This window comes from Thamnophis elegans, chromosome 9, assembly GCF_009769535.1.
Source record: "Thamnophis elegans isolate rThaEle1 chromosome 9, rThaEle1.pri, whole genome shotgun sequence".
Classification (NCBI taxonomy): domain Eukaryota; kingdom Metazoa; phylum Chordata; class Lepidosauria; order Squamata; family Colubridae; genus Thamnophis; species Thamnophis elegans.
Window position 1 is genome coordinate 47,996,771 of NC_045549.1, and position 22,647 is coordinate 48,019,417.

Genomic DNA, 22,647 nt, shown 5'->3' on the forward strand with positions numbered 1-22,647 from the left:
ACTTTGTTCTATGTTCATCTCACTTTGTCCATGTTTTGTATATTTTAACCCATTCTTAGTTGTCCTTCCACTATCATATTCAATAAATTAGCAACTCAATTTAATTATCACGTATAAAAGTGAATCACAGACCTCTGCTTTACAATTTCCCTATAATAGTTTCATATTTGTCCATATTCATATGTTTTAACCTTTATTTAATTATCTTTCCATTATCGTATTCAAATAGTTAGCAACTTGATTTTATTGTCATGTTTAGGAGTAAACCACATAACTCAGGTTTATATTTCCCCATAAAACAATTTCTAATCTGATCTAAATCGGATTTTTCCTAATAAGTCTTTTGTCCCACTTCTCTATTCCTGTCTTCTCTTTTTTCTTTGTTTTGACACCTCTTCAATTTTCCTTAAGCTACTGTCAAACCCAAAGAAATCTTTTATAGTTCCCGTTGTTGGGGCGTAATCCCCTTCTTCAGTTTTCCCTATGCCACTGTCAACCTCTGTAAGGTCTTTTGTCTGCTTTTTATTTCCTTTTGTTGGGACACATCCCTCCTTTTCAATTTTCCCTGTACCATTGTCGAACCCAATGACATTTTTTGTCTGCTTTTTATTTCCAACCTTTTCTACCCCTTCATTATCCCTCCCCCCTTCTTCCTTCACTTCATCCTTCGGTTGCTGCTTTTCTGAGTTCAGAATTCTATTTAGACTTGATTTTAATGATTTATGCATATTTTTTATAATTTCACATTCTTCAAATTCCCACCTTTCCATAATGTCCAGTTCCAAAGTTACAGTTAATTATACAGTTCTTATTTCAGAGTTCTGGTCTATCTTAAATTTAGCTAATTCAGCTAAAGTGAAATGGAAGAGAAGAGACCAACTTGATCTTTTACAGAGAAAAAAAAACTTCATATTTTCCCAATTCTTGATTTTATTATTTTTTTTCCCTTGTTACCTTCCACCTCTTGTTGGTATAGTTGCTCAAAATATATTAATTGGAACAAACCTGCATACAGCCAAACTTGGGTATGTTTCTCTTCGTCTCCTACTTTTCCAAGTTCTGATTTATGGCAGTTGATTAATTAAATCTTCCCACAGGCAAGATTTGGTTATCAGTGAGAAAATAGTGCTTTTTTCTTGATTTTTTTCCTTGTTACATTCCACCTCTCATTAATTGGAATTGCTTAAGATATATTAGTTAGAAGAGATTTGGACGGAGCAAACTTCCTCGGTATGTTTGGTTTCTATTTCAAATCCAAAACCAAATTTAGAGTTTGTATTTGAGTGGGTTTGTCAGTTTTCTACTTTCTCCTTTCAGTCCAAATTGTTTCAAGCAAATGGCTTTTTTGGGGAGCTAGTGATTCAACCCTCAATTTTTCTTTCTTTCTTTTTGCCAAAATCCACATCTGTACACTAATATTATTTATACTCTCAAGATTCTTTGCCTTTTCCAAGTTTGATTTATGACTGTGGATTAATTGGATCTTCTTACCAGTGTTTCATCTCATCCTGGACGCTCCTGTTCAGTTGCTTTGGCTAGAAGCCAGTTTCTTACGCAGCCATGTTGCCATGCTGCAACACAGTCTCCGATTCAGAGAGCAAATCTCCAACCTGTGAGGGACCTGTTGCCTCCTTCTGGATCTGATGAGATGCTATCACTCTTTGACCACCCCTCCAGGTGGGTTATGATCAAAAAAGGTTCTCGGAATTGGTTTGTCATTCAGGGTTCATGTGAGGCTCTTCAGAGCTCACTCCCCCTCCCCCATGTCTGTTCAGCTGGAGAACTTTCGGTCGAATCCATAACATCCTTTCTATTGGAAAACCATAAATGATGCAAAGAGTGACCAGAATTTCATTTTTTTAAAAAAAATGTCTTATTTTAACCTTGATCAAACGAACTAATTATATTCCTTTCTTTTTCTTCTAACATTTCTGATTTTTAATTCATATAGATGTTATTGTAGGATTTTTGTTTTTCCTATTGAAAAGGCTTACTTGAAGTTTTAGCAAATCTGTTATACATTCAGTTAAAAAAAACATTATTCAGTTCATTGTCTTGATTTGTCATTTGTGTTTTGATTTTCAAAGCTTTAACCAGCTTCTTTTATATATCTAACCTTTATTATGGCCATTCTCTTGGCTTGTCACTTGTGATTTGACTTCAACTGTCTTCTCTATATTGCAATCCAGACTTTTGCTTATCATTTGTAGTTTCAATTTAGATGCCTTGCTATTTTGTAATCCACACTTTTTAAAATATATGTAATATTTCTGATTCCACTATTTCTACTTCAAACAAAATTTGTTTTCCATGGGTCATGTGCATTAAATAAGTGTGCAGCAGCTGCCAAAAAAGGCAACACAGTTCCAGGCTGCATAAACAGAGAATAGAATCAAGATGACGTAAAGTGTTAATACCACTTTATAATGCCTTGGTAAGGTCACTCTTGGAATACTGCATCCAGTTTTGATCACTATGTTGTAAAAAACATGTTGAGACTCTAGAAAGAGTACAGAGAAGACCAAGAAAGATGATTAGGGGACCGGAGGCTAAAACATATGCAGAACGGTTGCAGGAACTGGGCATGTCTAGTTTAATGAAAAGAACCTACTTGCAAATCAAAACTAAAGACAATAATGATACTAAATATATGGCATCGAAATGGAACCACACAACTTAGATAAAATAATCCAAAGCTCAGAAAGAAAGATGACAGGGAGAATGTATAAATTTCTTCTGAAGTATGAAATGAAAGAAGAAATTCTGAAAGAACAAATGGTAAAATGGGCACAGAACTTTGGCTAAAATATTGAATTAGATTAATGGGAAAAATTTGGGGGGACAAATTTAAAAATGACAAATGGTTGCATACAAGGAAAACCAGTACAAAATGTTTTACAGGTGGCATTTGGCACCAGTAAGGTTAGCAAAAATCTCAGAAAATATCTTCCCAAAATGTTGGAAATGTGAATCAACACATGGAACATATTATCACTTATGGTGAACGTGTGAAGAGGCTAAAAAATATTGGAAAAGGATTAAAAATTGGCTAGAGGTAATAAAAGGTGTTAAAATAGAATGGAAACCAGAAGTTTTTCTACTAGGAATAATGACTGGGAAATATAAAAAAGAAATCCAGTATTTAATTTTATACATAATTACGGCAGTGAGGATTGCCTTCGTTCAGAAATGGAAAAATAAATTAATACCAAGTGAAGATGAAATAATAAGAAAGGTTATGGCCGAAATTGACAAATTAACAAAAGAAATCCAGGGAAAAGAAGAAAAGAATATTACCAGATTTGGGGAAAATGGTATAGATGAATGGAGGAAAGAAACAAGGATCAATGAAAGAAGTCAATAAAACTCAAAAATAGAAGTTAAGGAGAATTAAAACTCTCTTGAGTGTGTGTGTGTGTGTGTACATATATATATATATATATATATATATATATATATATATATATATATATATATATATATATATATATATATACACACACACACACACACATAGACATAGACATACACACATACATACACTCAAGAGAGTTTAAATTTAGAGGTAATCACTCAATATGGCAGATAGATGAGTAAAATAAGAGGGTAATAAACTCACAGGAGTAAAATAAACTCACAGGAGTAATTTATTTAGTCTAAACTAAAGGTAGGTTTTTATTTTCCCTTTTTCCTGGAATCTAGTTTTCTCCAATTTTTTAAAGATTTCTTTTTTACACTGAATTTTTATATGTAAATCAAGGTGGCAATATTTCTTCCTCCTCCTACTTACACCACAATAGCAATCCTATGAGCTGAGTTGGGTTGAGAGAGAGTGACTGATGATCCAGCTGGTTTTCATGCCTAAGGCAAACACAGTTTCGTGCTATAGACCAAGACTCAACAGGACTGGGTGGATTATACCCCAGGGTTCTGAAGGAACTGGCAGATGAGATCTCAGAACCACTGAACTATATCTTTCAGAGATCCTGGAGCACCGGGGAACTACCAGAGGACTGGAAAAGAGCTGAGGTGTTCCCATCTTCAAAAAAGGGAAAAAATAGATCCAGGAAACTATAGACCTATCAGCCTGACCTCAATACCAGGAAAGATTCTGGAAAAGATAATCAAGCAATGAATTCGCGAACACCTAGAGGCAAACAAAGTAATAGCCCAAAGCCAACATGGGTTTGTCAAAAACAGATCATGCCAGACTAATCTTATTGCATTCTTTGATAATGTGACAAAATTAGTGGACCAGAGGAATGCCGTCGATATAGTTTACTTGGACTTCAGTAAGGCATTTGATAAGGTAGACCATAACCTACTACTAGATAAAGTAGAAGAATGTGGGTTAGACAGCATCATCACCAGATGGATTTGTAACTGGCTGACCAACCACACTCAACATGTAGTCCTCAATGGAACTGGATCTTCATGGAAGGAAGTATGCAGTAGAGTACCCCAAGGCTCTGTTTTGGGCCCAGTACTCTTCAATATCACACTTGGAATACTGTATTCAGTTTTGGTCACCACGATGTAGAAAAGATGTGGAGACTCTAGAAAGAGTGCAGAGAAGAGCAATAAAGATGATTAGGGGACTGGAGGCTAAAACATATGAAGAATGGTTGCAGGAACTGGGTATGTCTAGTTTAATGAAAAGAAGGACTAGGGGAGAGATGATAGCAGTGTTCCAATATCTCAGGGGTTGCCACAAAGAAGAGGGAGTCAAACTATTTTCCAAGGCACCTGAGGGTAGAACAAGAAGCAGTGGGTGGAAACTAATCAAAGAGAGAAGCAACTTACAATTGAGGAGAAATTTCCTGACAGTTAGAACAATTAATCAGTGGAACAGCTTGCCTCCAGAAGTTGTGAATGCTCCAACACTGGAAGTCTTTAAGAAGATGTTGGATAGCCATTTGTCTGAAACGGTATAGGGTTTCCTGCCTAGGCAGGGTGTTGGACTAGAAGACCTCCAAGGTCCCTTCCAACTCTGCTATTGTAAGACCACAACTACACCAATTTAAATAATAGTTTCTTATCTCCATTATGCGTTACAGTAGTCAAAATAGCTTTGGTTCTCATGAAAGTGGTTATTTTATATTGTTAGCTCCAACATCTTTAAGTATAGTAAAAAGTCCAAATTGGTCTGGACCCTTAATTTGTTTATAACTTTCTTGATTCAAAATCTTGTTCAGCTTTTGTTTATTTCACATTCTTTAAGTTCTTAAACTTATGGTTAATTTTTTTTTTTTGTTCAGAAACAAAGATAGGTTCACCAGGTAACTTTTCAAACTTGTCATACCAAAGACTTCTAATATTTTGAAATATTTAAATAAGCAGTTTCCAAAGTGATTAGAAGTGTCATTAGCATACTTAGGATACTAAGTATCCTGCTGCAAATGTGAGTTTAATGATTGAACTCTTTGTCTCCTGGCACTCGCTGGAAAATGTTGTCTTGCTGTCTTGTAGTGATTTCCCATCATCTCCTTCACCAAACACTTTTCAAAGAACCAGTCTACTCACTGTTTTTTTAGTCTTTGCAGCAGTCAGGAATGGAGATGTGTTTAGGCAAAGCATACTTGCCTAAACATAGATCTATTTAGGTATATAAAATAGATCTAAATATAGATCTATTTTATATACCTGAATAATTGAGATTGAGATTGAGAAGTTTATTTATATGCCGCCCTTTTCCCTGGGGGGACTCAGGGCAGCTTACAACTCAAAAAGGGGGGGAAAACAAACATTTAACACGTAGGACAGTACATCATTAAAAAACACAATATTCATACCATTCGGGTGGGTTACAGTCTTTAGCCCCAGGCCTGACGGGATAGCCAGATTTTGAGGGCTGTGCGGAAGGTCTGGAGGGTGGTGAGGGTACGAATCTCCACGGGGAGATCGTTCCATAGGGTCGGAGCTGCCACTGAGAAGGCTCTCCTCCGCGTAGTTGCCAGTCGACATTGACCGGCAGAAGGGACTCGGAGGAGGCCTAATCGATGGGATCTAATAGGTCGAGTGGAGGTGATTGGCAGTAGGCGGTCTCTCAAGTACCCAGATCCACTACCATGAAGGGCTTTATGGGTGACAAGTAGCACCTTGAAGCGTACCTGGAGATCGACAGGTAGCCAGTGCAGCTCGCGGAGGATAGGTGTTATGTGGGTGAAGCGAGGTGCACCCACAATCACTCGCGCGGCCGCATTCTGGACTAGCTGAAGTCGCCGAATACTCTTCAAGGGCAGCCCCATGTAGAGCACATTGCAGTACTCCAGCCTAGAGGTCACAAGGGCACGAGTGACTGTTGTGAGGGCCTCCCGGTTCAGGTAGGGGCGCAACTGGTGCACCAGGCGAACCTGGGCAAATGCCCCCCTGGTCACAGCTGACAAATGGTGTTCAAAAGTCAGCTGTGGGTCCAGGAGGACTCCCAAGTTGCGGACCCTGTCTGAGGGGCGTAGTGTTTGACCCCCCAGCCTGAGAGATGGAATACTTGCCGAATTAGTGGGAGGGAAACACAACAGCCACTCGGTCTTATCTGGGTTGAGCACGAGTTTGTTAGCCCTCATCCAGTCCCTAACAGCTTCAAGGCCCTGGTTCATCACGTCCACCGCTTCATTGAATTGGCACAGGGCGGACAGATACAGCTGAGTATCGTCCGCATACTGGTGGTATTTTATCCCGTGCCGCCGAATGATCTCGCCCAGCGGTTTCATGTAGATGTTGAAAAGTAGAGGGGACAAGACCGAACCCTGCGGCACCCCATATGTTAGGGGCCTAGGGGTCGATCTCTGCCCTCCAACTAACACCGACTGCGACCTGTCCGAGAGGTAAGAGGAGAACCACCGCAAAACAGTGCCTCCCACCCCCACCTCCCGCAGTCGTCGCAGAAGGATGCCATGGTCGATGGTATCGAAAGCCGCTGAGAAGTCAAGGAGAACCAGGATGGAGGCGTAGCCTCCGTCCCTGGCTCTCCAGAGGTCATCGGCCAATGCGACCAAAGCGGTTTCTGTGCTGTAGCCAGGCCTGAAGCCGGACTGGAATGGGTCAAGGTAACTAGCTTCCTCCAAGGACCGTTGGAGCTGAAAGGCCACCACCTTCTCAACAACCTTCCCCACAAAGGGGAGGTTGGAGACTGGACGATAATTGTTAAGAACGGCTGGATCCAAAGATGGTTTCTTCAGGAGGGGTCTCACCACTGCCACTTTAAGTGTGGGGGGAAAGACCCCCTCCCGAAGGGAGGCGGTAACAACCACCTGGATTCAGCCCCGTGTCACCTCCCTGCTGTTAGCAACCAGCCAGGAGGGGCACGGGTCCAGTACACATGTGGAGGCACTCACAGCTCTCATGGCCTTGTCCACGTCCTCAGGGGCAACATCCTGAAACTCAACCCAGGGATGGTCTACCAGATTATCCCCTTGTGCCTCGGCTGGATCTGCGGAATCGGAGTCCAAGTCTGACCGAAACCGAGCAACTTTGTCCGCTAGAAACTGGACGTAATCCTCAGCCCTACCCTGCAGGGGATCCCCCGTATCCCTCCTATTTAGGAGGGAACGGGTTATCCTGAACAGGGCGGCTGGGCGCGATTCAGCGGAGGCAATCAAGGTGGCAATATAAGTTCTTTTCGCCGTCCTAATTGCTCTGATGTATTCCTTGATGCAAGATGTTAAAAGTGCTCGGTTCGATTCGGATTTATTGGATCTCCATAAGTGCTCTAGGCGTCTCTTCTGGCGCTTCCTCTCCTGGAGTTCCTCGGTGAACCAAGGGGGCCTCCTGGATCCACTGCCTCGGAGCGGCCGTAGTGGCACAATCCGATTAAGAGACTCCGTCGCTGCCGAGTTCCAGGCAGCAACCAGAGTCTCCACCGGACTGTGGGTGAGGGTATCAGGAATAACCCCAAGCTCCGTCTGGAACCTCAAGGGGTCCATAAGTCACCTGGGGCAGAACCATCTGGTCGGTTCCTCCTCCCTACAGTGGAGGTTTGGTCTCCGAAAGTCAAGCCTCAGTAGGCAGTGGTCTGACCACGACAGGGGTATGATCTCACTATTCCTCAGACCAAGATCACAAGTCCACTGCTCCGAGAGAAATACGAGGTCGAGCATATGACCCGCTGAGTGGGTTGGGCCCCAAATTACTTGGGTCAAGCCCATGGCTGTCATGGAAGCCATGAACTCCTGTGCCCCATCAGAGTGTTCACCGAGCGAAGGCAAATTGAAATCCCCCAGAACCATAAGCCTGGGGAACTCAATTGCCAACTCGGCTACCGACTCGAGGAGCGAGGGGAGGGCTGCTGCAACACTGTTGGGAGGCAGGAACATTAACAGCAAACCCACTTGACCCTTGAGGTCCAACTTCACCAGCAGGGACTCACACCCGACAAGCTCCGGAGCAGGGATCCTACGAAGTGCTAGAGACTCTCGGATAACAATAGCCACACCTCCACCCCTTCCCTGGGCTCTCGGCTGATGGAGCACCTGAAAACCTTCTGGGCACATCTCTACGAGGGGGACTCCTCCCTCCGGGCCCAGCCAGGTTTCAGTAATACATGCCAGGTCTGCCCTCTCATCTAAAATTAAGTCCCGGACGAGGGGAGCCTTATGAACTACAGACCTGGCATTTAGCGACAACAGCCTGAGACCAGGGTCCTGATTACCCGCACCATCTGGCCTTGGAGTGGGACTCATAGGGCCGGAAGGAGGGATCTCTGTGACGTAGCGAGCCCTCCTTCCCCGGTAATGGCCAGCCCTAAAGTCCCCGCCATATCTGCCCCTCCCTGTTACGACCGTGATGCTCCGGCCCACTCCCGTGTCCGTAGTTTTTTTATATAACAAATATAAGTTTTAGCTTCACATCAATTCTATTAGCAAAGAGGAAAAGTACATTGTATAAGACTACTCAAGGAAGTTTCCCAGCTGAAAGAAACTATGCATGTGTGGGTGGATGTATACATTTTGGGATTATGCAAAGACTTGATTAAAAGTTTTATTGGCAACTTCATCCAATACCCGATCACACTGTATTTTAATTAAGTTGAGGTTTTTCTTTAATTTGATGTGCACACCCTAAATTATAATAAGATAGATATAAAAACAAGTATTCAATCATTCCTGGCACAAATAACGTAGATGTCTTACAAAGCTTAAGCGTAGTCCAGGAACTGAAAGGTATTGATCAATGGTGTCTGAATTAATGGGTGGCAACTTGTTCCGGATAGCAGGTGTAAATGGAGATGGCAAACGATCTAAGGCAGTACATCTGTAGGAAAGCAGCATGGACATAGGAATTAACTCTTACAGTATTTCAGGTCCCTAAACTGCTACAATAATGCAATAGCAGTAGACTTATATACCGCTTCATAGGGCTTTCAGCCCTCTCTAAGCGGTTTACAGAGTCAGCATATTGCCCCCAACAATCTGGGTCCTCATTTTACCCACCTCGGAAGGATGGAAGGCTGAGTCAACCCTGAGCCGGTGAGATTTGAACCGCTGAACTGCTGATCTAGCAGTAGCCTGCAGTGCTGCATTTAACCACTGCGCCACCTTGGCTCTTGGCTTCTTAACCTAGTTCTCGATTAATAAATAACAGTTCTGTTGCATATATAGAAATATTAAGTCAATCTTAAAATTAAGTCAATCCAATATAGTGACTTTCAAAAACTGCACTTTTGGAAATTCTGGATATTATAGTCCTAGCACATCTGGAGAGGTGAAACTGGGAAGGCAGAATCTCTTTGAAGCACAAGACATCCACTGAAAATTACACAATCTTAATAATGCATATCTTCCCACTTAAAAATCTGGATCTTATTATTTTAGTTCCTCATACCTGCTTAGTTCCTCATACAGGATTATTTCATTATTCTTACTATTCTTCATATGTCTACCTTGTGCTATAAGTACAAAAAAAGAGAGATCTGCATGAGCCAAATTTACTGCAGGTGCTAAAAATGAGTAAATTTTGCAGGCTCGGTTACATTATTTAGATTAATTTGTTTCTAAGATCACAATGAGGCTTATTTTCATAGCTTGAAGGAGAAAATAACATTTTTAGTCTATATAGTTATCTTCCAAATGCAATGTTTGTGTCACACAAACATCAAATTATTTCTCAGTGCTGTCCAAATTCTATCATCTGAACTCAACATGATCCATACAGTAGGAAAGAACAGAAATAAAATCATACAATTTTGTTCCTCGCAGGACCTCATCACTGTAAACATTGGGAGTCTTCAAACGTAGTTGGTCTTGTGCTATTGATGGTAACCTACGATGGCCCACTGTTTTCTTAGAGGATCCAGGCAACACTCGAGGTAATGATGAGACATTGCTATCAGTCATTCGCCCCACTCGATTCTTTGCTGAATTAATCCTGGAACCCATACCTTGAGGCTTATCTTCTTGTTCATGCCTGAAAACAACAGTTTCAAACATCACTTCACTTATATAAAATTAAAGTCTTCAGCAACTTGAGGCTAAATAATAAGTGGATAAGTGGATAATAATTCCCCAATAAAGAAATGCACAAATTTCAAGTCTGATGAATGATTCTGTCAGCAGAGATAAGAAACTGACAAGTGCCTTTCTCTGAGAGTTAATAAAGAACAATGTGTTATCCTTTCATGATAACCAAAATTAAAATTTTGAAGCAACTGTATCCAGAGAAACAATCGGCTATCCATATTTTTAATCCCAAATTACTTTCTTCCAACTTCCCAAAATGTAACCAAATTGTACAATAAAAAAACTATTAACATGATTTTGAAGTTTGATTTAGCTGTTGGTTTTACCTATAAACTATGTTTCTGTATAGTAGATACATGTCAGGCTAAGTGGGTTGGGTAAACAGAAATTTATAAATTGTGTGTCTGCTTTCCAAAAGGGGAGGACATTAATTTGGAAGTATATTTATCAATGTTCAACTAGGGGGGATAATTTATATACATATGCATATTTCTATTTTATTTTTCATTTTATGCATTCTTTTTTGTGTAGTCTTATTTAATTGTGTTTTGTTTTTGTATTTTCTCTTTTTTAGGAGATTTTATTTAATATTTTGAATAAAAATAAAACTTCAATCAGGTATGTTATTCCTTTTATCATTTTATAAACCTGATGTATAATCATAATAAACATTAACTATGTAACTAAAGTAATTAAGGCCAGAAATAAATAGACAAATGTAGATTTTATAAGGAGATCTTTATAAAACATACTTTTCAATGAAGCTTGAATGTCTCTGTTGAAGTGGTTTAGCTTGAATTGTCATGACACCATTTAAATTGCTATGTGAACTGCTGGAGAAACGATGGGCCTAAAGAAAATGACAGAAAAAAACAGAGATATGTCATTCAATGTCAGAATATAATTATTCCCTTAAATAATCTTAATATCATAAAAAAGAAAGAAGAAGAAACAAACCTCGCCCTCCCCAGAACTGAGCATGGGAATATTATTGTCCAGTTTATTTTTAGTCTTATTTTCCCCCCAAATGTTAGAAACAACTATCAATCACTAGATAACTGCTGCCTTCGGCATTAAATTAACTATATGCAATGCAGCCTACTGAATTTTTTTTAATTTCTACAGAAAGCATGTAGGACCCTGTTCTGGACTGAGTCCACTGCATATAAAAATGGGAAATATAAAACTTCTTTAGCAGCATCTTTCTTTGTAAAAGCCTCATGCACTGTACATTGACTCAGGTGAATAAAATGTTTCATGTAACAGTTAAGAAATATTCAAGACTTTGGGAACAATTTTGTTTAGTATGATCTTTATTATCTCACCAGCTTATGCCAGACATGTTTTTTATTTATCTTTTAAATACGGTAATGTGAATTTTATCCCCTTGTTCAAAAAAACCCAAACCCAATTGAACTTTGAGTTCTTACAGTTTTAAAAACTTATTTTAGTATTTATTACTTTCTAAGTATGTCACAGAATGAATGTAATAATTAAATTAATTAAAACATAATTACTGTATATGTTGTGTTGCATACTTACAAAATGGTATCATGGAGCAGTTATGAAATTAAATTCAAGTTATGAATATGTATGTGTGTGTGTGTATTGCAATTGTGCTGATAAATAAATAAAGGGAGACTAGTATAGATCTATTTCAAGCTATTTAGCTCTCATCAGCTAGCCATATCCTTACTGGGAATCGAACCTATGTAACAAGGCATATATATGTATGCTGGTCTTGTATTCGGGTCTTTTCCTGTGTAAGATTGAGATTGTCTTGGTAACGTTTCGGCAAGGTCTCACTCGCCATCTTTAGGCTGATGTTTTCGGCTTAAAGCGTGATCGGAGCTGCCATCTTTCTATAAATCTTGGGGGGGGGGAGTGCTGGCTTTGTTTCAGTAAGTGGATTGATTGGCTGTGTGGTTGTATCATGATTGGTAGATTGGTGCTGATTGGTGCTGGCTGTGGCACCACAGATAAAATCCATAGATTGGTGCTGGCTGTGTCCATTGTTTGTGTTGTAACGGCCTGGGTGGTGGGTGGGGCTTGTTTGTTGACTAGGGCTGGTTTCCAGATGTCTGGTAGGCAGGAGGTATCGTCACGCTTATTCATGTTGTGGGGGTGTTTCTCTATTTCAATAGCTTCCATAATTATTCTCTTGTTGAAGTGTTCAGTTTTGGAGATTAATTTGATTCCTTCAAATGAATTTCATGTCCTGTAGCTTTAAGCTGCTGGAAAAGGGAGGAAGTTTTTTCTTCTTTTCTTGTTGCGTTCTTGTGTTCTCCGATGTGTGCATTTATTCTCTGTTCGTTTGTCCTATGTATGTTGCAGGGCAGATTTTTCAGGATATTTCATAGACTCATTGGTTTTCTAGCTGGATTTTGTCTTTGGGGTTTCTTAAGATGTTGGCTATTTTTTGGTCAGTGTTGAAGGCTGTCTTGATATTGTGTTTGTGAAGAATTTTGCTGATTTTATCTGTGGTGCCTTTAATGTAAGGGAGGAGGACATTGCCACTGTCCTGTTCTGTGTCTCAGTTCTGGGGGGGAGTCTCCCTTTGGATTAAGTTGGTAATTGTTTTTCTTTGAAATCTGTTGGAGATTAATATGTTTGTGAGAGTGTGTAATTCAGTTTTCAGGTGGTCTTTGTTGGCTAAACATTTGGTTCTGGAGATGAGGGTCCTGGCTACAGAGTTGATCTGTGCAGGGTGTTGATGGGATTGTGCATTTAAGTAGCTGTTGGTCTGTGTGTTTTCCGGTAGATGGTGTGTCCTATGAAGCCATTGTGTTTTTTGTAGATTAGGACATCCAGAAAGGGAAGTTGGCTGTTTGTTTCTATTTCCATAGTGAATTGTATTTTGGGGTGTAGGCTGTTGAGATGTGTGAGGAAGTTGTCCAGTTTTTCTTTCCCATGTGGCCAAATCACAAAATTTGAAGAAACCAAATTAATCTCCAAAACTGAACACTTCAACAAGAGAATAATTATGGAAGCTATCGAAATAGAGAAACACCCCAACAACATGAATAAACATGACGATACCTGAAGATGGCAAGTGAGACCTCACCAAAACGTTGCCAAGACAATCTCAATCTTACACAGGAAAAGACCCAAATCTTACACAGGAAAAGACCCGAATACAACAAGACCAGCATACCTACACCTGTGAAAATCACTAGCATGGCGTATTCATACATGCACATATTTTGAGTCTTAGACATGTTGCTACATTACCCTGGTTGAATATATTTTAATATTTTTCTTTTATTATAATATTGCAACCTACCATCTTTCTTAAAGGCCAAAAGAAAAAGAAAAAGAAAAAGAAAGAATGTTCAGAAAAATTGTCCCAGGCTTAAGCACCCAAGAACCATGGAGACAGAGGGAACAAAGAAAAAGAGGACATTCAACTGAATACATGAAGGATAAATTGTTCATTCTTAGCATGAAAAATTTTCCTATTTTGATGAAAAGATATTTTACCTGGGATTGTCCGAAATGCAGACCAAAAGATCGAACCTCTGACCCTCTGCTTGGAGGAACACTTGATGTATCTACCATAGCACGGGAGGGTGGAATATGTGACAACTTATTTCCAGTAACTTTTGATTTCTCCATATGCTTGTCATTTTCTAGATCATTATTACATAAAAATAGTAAATATACATACATAAATCAGACAATATCAGAACCCTCTTAGTTTGCTTCAACTTCAGAAGCAATGCATTATTAATAATTATTAATAGTAATCTGTCATTTTCTCTACTCAGCTGTCAGGATGATATAATGCTTCTTCCTAAGGTGGCAGGTAGGTGGTTTTTCTGCAGGAACAGGCAGGAAACTGAAGCTATTCTGTCAACAGCACACCAACATTCTATGACTTCCATGGCTCAAGACTGGGAAGGTTGTTTTGTTTTTGTTCAGATAGAGGTGTTATATGCATGAAGAGGTTCAGATTTAAAGGAAATCTTAATCTCCTAATGGTTTTGATGAGCTATTAGGATGATAACTTGTTTATTTGATTATTTATTTTATTTTAAACAATTATATAGTCACCCATTTAAAAACCAACTCTAGATGCCTCCTAATCAAATATAAAAACCTAAATACATTAAAACATTAAAACCAACTAAAATTTGGCACCAAGTCATATATCCTCACTGGGGGGGTGGAGAAATCAGGTCTTCAAAGTTTGATAGAAGGCCAGGAGAATCGAGACCTGCTCAAGTTCAAGGAGGAAGAGTGTTCCATAGGATAGGGGCTGTCACAGAAAAGGAATATTGTTGACTGCTTTGGAACAATTTATTTCCAGCTAAACTAGTATTTTTAACTCAGCCTAGTAGTTCCCAAGGGCAGAAATTAAAGACAGTTGACCCAATAGCAACTGAGGCATCTATCCTTTCTTTGGATTTCTTTCACGGAGTTTAAAGCAAGGATATGGCAAGATGACAGAGCCATCTGATAGGCTAAAGCCCACATTAAGGTTTATGCTGAGACTCTCAAAGTGACAGCAACTGTTTTTTGACATTGACATTGCCTCTTCTGCACACCCAGAAGAGCTATTTTAAGAGTTTTGTTATCAAGGACCTATTAAAATGGAAGGGGAAACTTCATTGCCTTCTGTGGCATGTCTGGTAGATACCTGCAAACAGGATTGTTCGCGTTTGTCTCAACTTTGGGTTTCTTGGTTATAACAGATCCTAGTTATCCATTAAATAGTAACTGCTATGGATAATTTTCATTCATCCAGCCTAAGGACATGGACAAAATTCTGGGTAAGATAAGACCAATCCAGTCATACGTGAATCTGGAATGGGACAATTTGGCATGGCCAACTTGCCACAGCCATTTCACCATAGCCATCTCACCACAGCCAACTCACTGTGGCCATTTCTCTCACCATTTCTCTCACCTCACCACAGCCAATTCACCCAACCAATTCGCCATGGGACAAAAATTGAAATAATGTCAAAGAAACAGTGGCAGATAAGTTATCCTGCATGGGATTGTCTGTGGCAAGTTGTCCCACAGTGAACTGGCCATGGTAAGATGGCCACAGCAGGTTGGCTGCAGCAAGGACAGAAGTTGGCCATGGTGAGTTGGCAACAACAACAAGTTGGCCATGGTGAGATGCCCATTGCAAGTTGTCCTAAACCCTCTTCACTCTTGTCCCTTCTGCCTGATTAAGTCAACCAGGTAGAATGGTTCAGCCTGTCTTTAAAATGTTCTACTTACCTATAATAGATGATTCCCAGTGTTTTCTTATTAATTCTTCCAGTATTTTAATTACATTTTTCCAGATTTGATCAAACACTTCAGCAGTCACAGCTTCTTGGATGCAGGAGTTGGGAGAAACAGGAGGAATGCCGTGTTTAATCTGTTTTTGGGTATATTGACCATTCTTTTGCTCTAAACCTTCATCATCACTAATAAAAGAAGGAAATTAAATTTTTATCACTAAGCATTATTAATTATTAATAACAACCTGATCAATTTAATCAAAGTCGCTTTTGATCAAAGTACTGTCCCACAGTATTATTTCAGAATTTGTCAGATTATAAATTATGATTTTACCACATTTAAATTCTACCAAGACTCAGTGGTAAATGCATGTGCACATAAAACCTGCATTTTATACACACAGGAAACATGATTCTCACAATTTGTACTGTACAAATTGGCCATCAGTATCCATCACATAATCACATACTAAAAATATAGACAATATTGCAAAATATTCTTCCCTCATTTGATTTTGGATTAAATAAATCCAGGAGAATATTTCTACTTCTTTTCAGAAGAACTGCTATATATACTGAAGAAGTAGTGAAATATTAATAACATAGTAGGATTAGCAGGCCTTTGAACTATGTTGCTGGAGAAGATTCCTGCAAGTCCCTTGGACTGCAAGGTGATCAAACCAGTCAGTCCTAGAGGAGATCAACCCTGACTGCTCTTTAGAAGGCCAGATCCTGAAGATGAAACTCAAATACTTTGGCCACCTAATGAGAAGGAAGGACTCACTGGAGAAGAGCCTAATGGCAGGAATGATTGAGGGCAAAAGAAGAAGGGGACAGCAGAGTATGAGGTGGCTGGATGGAATCACTGAAACAGCCAGCGTGATCTTAAATGGACTCTGGGGGATGGTAGAGGGCAGGAAGGCCTGGAGGAACGTTGTCCATGGGGTAGCGATGGGCCAGACATGCAACTAACAACAACAAAGGATTAGTATTTTATGTATTTCATATATTCTCAGCAATTTTCAAGATTTTATTGTAAAGGTTCATGTTCTTTTGCCTAATTGACCAATTCCAATAAAACTAAGACAAGTATGCATTATTGATATTAAAGTCTTAAACAGCTTAATTGCTTGGGCATCAAACACAAAAGTGATTGGTAGAGCTTTTTAACATTGCTTTGCTCATGCAAACAATCTATTGGAAAAATAAGCCTTTTAATTTCTTGACATTCACTGATTTAAAGACAAAATAATTTTGTCTGCAATTTTCTGCTACCAAAGATGCTGCTTAGAGATACAAGCAAAGATAAGTATATGTAGATGACTTCAAAGAAAGTCTGATTTTTCCTTAGTCATAATTATTTCTCAGGAAAGCTGAACATTTACATTTCTTTCTTGTCAAATGCAAGATATTCTTCCATTTTTCCTTCTGCATCATAAATTTCTTCCTCCAAGAATGAATATCCAGGTGCATCAGGTAAAGGAATCTCTGATAATTCAGAGCTGAATGATTTGTGCACTGGTACCAGTTTTGATCCCGAGATGCATAACCTAAATTATGGTACACAAACGAAAAAAAATAATGCTATTTTTTTAAGAGTAATACTATAAGCTATTAGGGTAACTTATTAAAATTTCCAAGCATAATACACAGAAAAAAACAATTTATATCAACAAAAAAATAAGAATAAAACTTCTCATAAGGTAAAATTCTAATGAAGAATTAGCCTCTTACAGCCTTTAATGTGCTTTAAATATCTTACAGAACTTGCCTCATCTGTACTCAGATGTTTTCCAATTATATTATTACAGATGCTAACTTACAATTTTGATAGGCATCTCTAACACATTTCTGATTATTCTTTGGTGCAGTGGTGGGTTGCAGGCGGTATGCCCCGGGCATACCGGTACCTGCTGGGAGCACCGGGTACCGTTCCAGTACGGTGCTCCAGAGGGCCCACTCGCTTGGCCAAGCTCCCTACCTGTATTTGAGCTCTTCAAATACAGGTAGGGAGCTGAGCAACTGGAGCGTTGTGGAGGTGTCGCAAAGGTAAGGACGTGTGTGTTGCACGCGTGCATGTGGGGGACATCGGGCCCTATTGCACCGTACTGGTTGCAACAGGATCCAGAACCCATCATTGCTTTGGTGGTAAGTATCATGACACACCTCATACTACTACTGTAGCTGGCAAAATGCGGCATCATGGGGCAACAATTTTGGAAACAAGGTACCTCAAAAGGGCTTGCTTACAGAATGTGTCCATATTCCGGAACCCGTGACTCCCATGGAATTGAAATTTGGCAAATTTGTAAAACTTTTTATGAAAGCTTTTTATGACATAATACAAAATGTTATAAACACTTTCTGATGTTTGACTATGCTGTACAGTTCAACATGGGGTATTTTAAAGGTAGAAGCATCTCTGAATGTTTTCCTAAATTTTCAAGAACCTTTCCAGTGAAGGAAGTACATTGCAAACTCTGCCATTGTTAAAAAGCATTGAAGAATCTGGTAAGAAAATTACCTCTACCCCAGGGCTCTGCTGAAGGTTGTAAAGGGAGATGAAACAGTATTTGGCTACGTTATATGTGAAAAGAAGAATGACCCAACGGATCATGGGTTGTCTAATTCTCCTGTTCAATCATATAACCCTGCCTTCAACAAAATATAAACCTAACAATATAATATGCATAACAATCAGTAGCAAGTTTCAACAGCTATTTCATTTCTTGCAAATTCTGTTACGTTGTCCCATGCAATATTTCTAAAATTTTATTACTGTTTAATCTATTTTAAAAGTACTTCCCCATTATTAAAAAATAACTGCATGAAATACCAATATGCTGCTTCTGTTCAGTTGAATATGGTTAATACATTGGGAGTACCAAATACATCATAATCTTAAAATGTCAATCATATATGTCAATGAATAAATATCTATTAAATTGATGACAACATACTCTCTCATACTGGTGTTGATTTCACTCAAACTAGGTACAGATTTCGAATACACAGAACTAGAACTTCTGCTCTGATAATGCTGAAAACCTTCATCTTTTGGAAAAAGAAGCTGTTTTCCCAAAATCCTGTAAAAAAAATGATAATGAAATAAGGAAATTGAATATAGGCAGAACAGTTCAATTCAACTTGATATAAGACCAGAAACATAGAACCAGCAGTCAGCGGCAGCTACTGTGATTCAAACAATAAGAGACTTGTAATTTAAGTGCAAAAAGGCAAGTTAATATTGAGTAAAAATATATGCAGAAAATAAAATATAATGCAGGGACTCAGATAAAATAAATTTTATATAGACTTGCCTTAGGTGAAGTGATCTATTTGTCCAGTCTTTGCATTCTGTCTTTAGAGTCTCAGTTTGGGAGCTCACTTTTCCTTCAAACAGCATTTCATCCACATCCCAAAACAACTGATGCACTCTCTGGGTGTTGGCTTTATCAAACTCCTGTAGATTTTAAAATCAAGATTCTCAAACACTGTTTCCACATAGCTTTGTAGCTAAATAAAATTGCAGTAGTGTATTGGCCAGTGATCAGCCTGATTCTAGCCTGAATCCATCAGCTTTAAGATGAAGATACAGTATTTGTTATCCTGAATTCATCTAAGGAGTGTTTTGTATTGCAACCCCTTTCATATCCACTCAATCCATCTGGGCATCACCCAGTGTAGGTAATGTAGATAGGGAAAGAAAAAAAACACACAAATACAGCAAACGGGAATAAAGAAACAGAAATAACAACAGGAAGGAAAGAAACTTAAGAGAAAATCCTTTTGGGACACAAGAAACCAAAGACTAGGCTAAATTAGAGAAAGAAACAGAACATTCCTTGAATTCATTCAAATTTCTTTAACAGAAATGACCATCGGTGGAATCTTCTGTATAGTGAAATACAGGTAGTCCTCTTTTAGTGGTCATAAGCAAACCATGACTGTGCATACAAACTTCAGCTTTCCTTTGCTTTACAAAACTGCTGTACATGTGAGGACTAGTTTTAAAGCCATTTTTTTCAGCACTGTCATAACTACAAACTTATACTAAATGAGGCAAGGACTTATACTATATAAACAAGGACTATTTATTACATGTTGTGTCAGTGTATGTGATTCTGTTTCTGCTCCCTTCCCTTTACACTGAGTTTGTTTCTTGTGCACTGGAAAACAAGCAGCATTTTCTCTGCTCTGAGTCAGATGACCTAACAGAAGCGTGAGCAGGGACTCAGCAGCCCTCTGAGCCAATGTCCCTATTGCGCCTCCTATAGAAATGCATTGGGGTGATTTCTTCTGTTTTTCGAATTACACCAAGACAGAACTCGCCTTTTTTTAAGCTTCCTCTCATCATATTAAATTTGGTCCCATTTTTCAAAGTTATTCTATTGACAGATAGGCAGATACTGGAAATAAATTACATAGGCTGCATTACTATTACTACTAGTATTCTCATCGTTCCTCCCACCCATCTCCTCCCACTTATGACTGCAGGACTGTAACTTGTTGTTTGCATCCTTACGATTTATTATTGATTGTTTCCTGATTGCTTATTTGTACCCTATGACTATCAAGTGTTGTACCTTATGATTCTTGACAAATGTATCTTGTCTTTTTATGTACATTGAGAGCAAAGACAAATTCCTTCTGTGTCCAATCACACTTGGCCAATAAAGAATTCTACTCTATTCTATAATTTATTTCCAGTAATCCATTGGGTTGGGAATTAAAGAGGTAAATAACAGAATGAAAGTTAGATTATGTAACACAGAATAGGAACAACAATCCATTTAGGAAATGAACAAGGCCTCAAATATGCAAATAGTTTTAGAAAAAGTATACCAAAACATCAGCAAAGAGAAAGAGGAAATGAAGGAAATGAGGAGAACAAAAAGCAAAACAAAAATCCTACTTAAAAGGACATTCATGGAAGAATTCAGTGGGTGGCATTCTTCTGTCAAAATTAGAAACAAACTGACTTCAAATATCAGTTGCTGAAATGAGAGCAGGAAAAAAATATTGCTTTTGTGTTCTGCATATAGGTTTCTACAAATTGGCCTTGCTGACAAAATGGTTTGGTTGGGTCTCAGCTATTATGAGCCTTTCCTTTCCTATAGAGCTAAAATAGGAAGGAAGGAAGGAAGGAAGGAAGGAAGGAAGGAAGGAAGGAAGGAAGGAAGGAAGGAGAAAAAATACCAAGAAAAAGGGTGACCAAAGGAAATGCATGCACAAGATTAGTGAGATTAACCAGAAGCAGAAAAAGATATATACAGTATTAAATGAGAAAAACTGGTGACATGAATCATATGAAAGAGAATGAGAAAAGTGCTTAGACAAAGACAAAAAGAATGGAATGAAGTTTGAGTAAATTCAGAAGGAACGCAGGACTTGTAAAGAACAGGAGTTATTTAACCAACATGTGCTGCAGAACAGAAGCTACATGGAAAGAGCTTTTCATCATTGACAATTATGTTTAAAAAAGCAGAATTAGGGCAACAAGCAACAGCATTATCTAAGAGGAATAATATCAGAAGAATTTATATTTACTAGCAATAATGATTAAAAACAAGGTAATCTTAAAATCAGAAATAATTAGAAAAAATAAAGAACAGCTGAGAAAAAGAATGTTTAAATTAATCCATAGTTTAGTCCAAGAAGCTCAAACAAGCATAGGACATGTGCACTCTTCTCAAAGTTTGCTTATCAGCCTGACTTTAATACAGATAGTCCTTGCTTAAGAATCCTAATTAGGACAGACAACTTTGTCACTAAGTGAAATGTCATTGTCATTGATTGCTTTCTAGGGTGATCATCCTGTTGTCTAAAGTGGGACTAGAACTCAGGGTCTCTTGGTTTCTAGCCTGGTGCCTTAACCACTATAGCAAATTGCCTCTCGTAATGTTGGTTAACAACCTAGATCTTTTATCTGGACAAATTGTGATTTCAAAACTACTGATAAATTAACCAATATTTAGCTACTCAGAGGTCTTCAAACTTGGCAGCTTTAAGACTTGTGGACTTCAACTGGTCCACATGTCTTAAAGTTGCCAAGTTTGGGGACCCTTGAGCTAGACTTTGTCAATTAAACTTCAAATGAACCAGAATTAATGTACCAAAATTGAAAGTAAGAAGAGATAAGACTGTGAATCTATCTAAAAAAAATTAAGTTTTATTCAAACAAATATTAAACTCCACTGTTACCAGAAATCACCATATTTTAAAACACATTTTATACCAATTTTACTAATGAAGATTGACCTACATCATCGCCCCAGGAGTAAACAGAGCTTCTTTCCGTAGATGGGCCAGTAGTGTAGCTTTGTATCCCTGACCAAGAGTTATTCAAATCTGTGGGTGTTGTTTGTCCGCTTGGTGAAAGTGAGGAAACAGAAGCCCTATTGATAGAAACAAAAATCAAATGCAATGTTGTGGATTAATGAAACATGACTGGGAGATCCCAAGGCAGTAAACTATTAATAATCAATCTGCATCTACTAACTAGTGTAGCAAATACAGATGTCACTGGCTTACATGGCAGGAAAGCAATGACTATTTCATTGGAGAGTGAAATATATATTTGCATATTCATTTCCATATGCAAACCTCACTGACAAATTTGTTGTAAAGGAACACATTTACATAAGTCTTACAATTAATTGCTCTCCCTGGAGCATCTCTCCAGGGCACCTATGGTGGAAGAAGAGCAGATTTCCGTTACACTACTTCTACTCCCTGAGACGTGCATTTTATAATTATGTAAACGATGCCATTGTTTTCCTCACCATGGATGCTTGGGAATTTTATAAGTTGTTATAATTTTATTTTATTTTCATATTTTAAAGCCATGTAGAGCCATGATTCTATAAAAGAAATAAAAAATTAAAAGTAAGTACTTTTTGTTCTTGTAACAGATTTTGATATTGTGTACTTGGATTTAAATTTAACAGTCTGTA

At 38.6% G+C, this 22,647-nt stretch overlaps 1 protein-coding gene across 2 annotated transcripts in view; it reads right to left on the bottom strand.

Annotated features, from left to right (window-relative positions):
* FAM149A (family with sequence similarity 149 member A) overlaps window positions 1-22,647 on the bottom strand; it is a 38,718-nt gene that overhangs the window by 11,759 nt on the left and 4,312 nt on the right. For both annotated transcript variants that reach the window (XM_032224701.1, XM_032224700.1), the window contains exons 3-11: window positions 21,957-22,089; window positions 19,012-19,154; window positions 18,652-18,777; window positions 17,077-17,241; window positions 15,687-15,877; window positions 13,935-14,083; window positions 11,207-11,304; window positions 10,177-10,401; window positions 9,129-9,249 (exon numbers count right to left, since the gene is read on the bottom strand). In XM_032224701.1, the coding sequence (XP_032080592.1) occupies window positions 9,129-9,249; window positions 10,177-10,401; window positions 11,207-11,304; window positions 13,935-14,083; window positions 15,687-15,877; window positions 17,077-17,241; window positions 18,652-18,777; window positions 19,012-19,154; window positions 21,957-22,089 (1,351 nt within the window). The remainder of the gene's footprint in view (window positions 1-9,128; window positions 9,250-10,176; window positions 10,402-11,206; window positions 11,305-13,934; window positions 14,084-15,686; window positions 15,878-17,076; window positions 17,242-18,651; window positions 18,778-19,011; window positions 19,155-21,956; window positions 22,090-22,647) is intronic.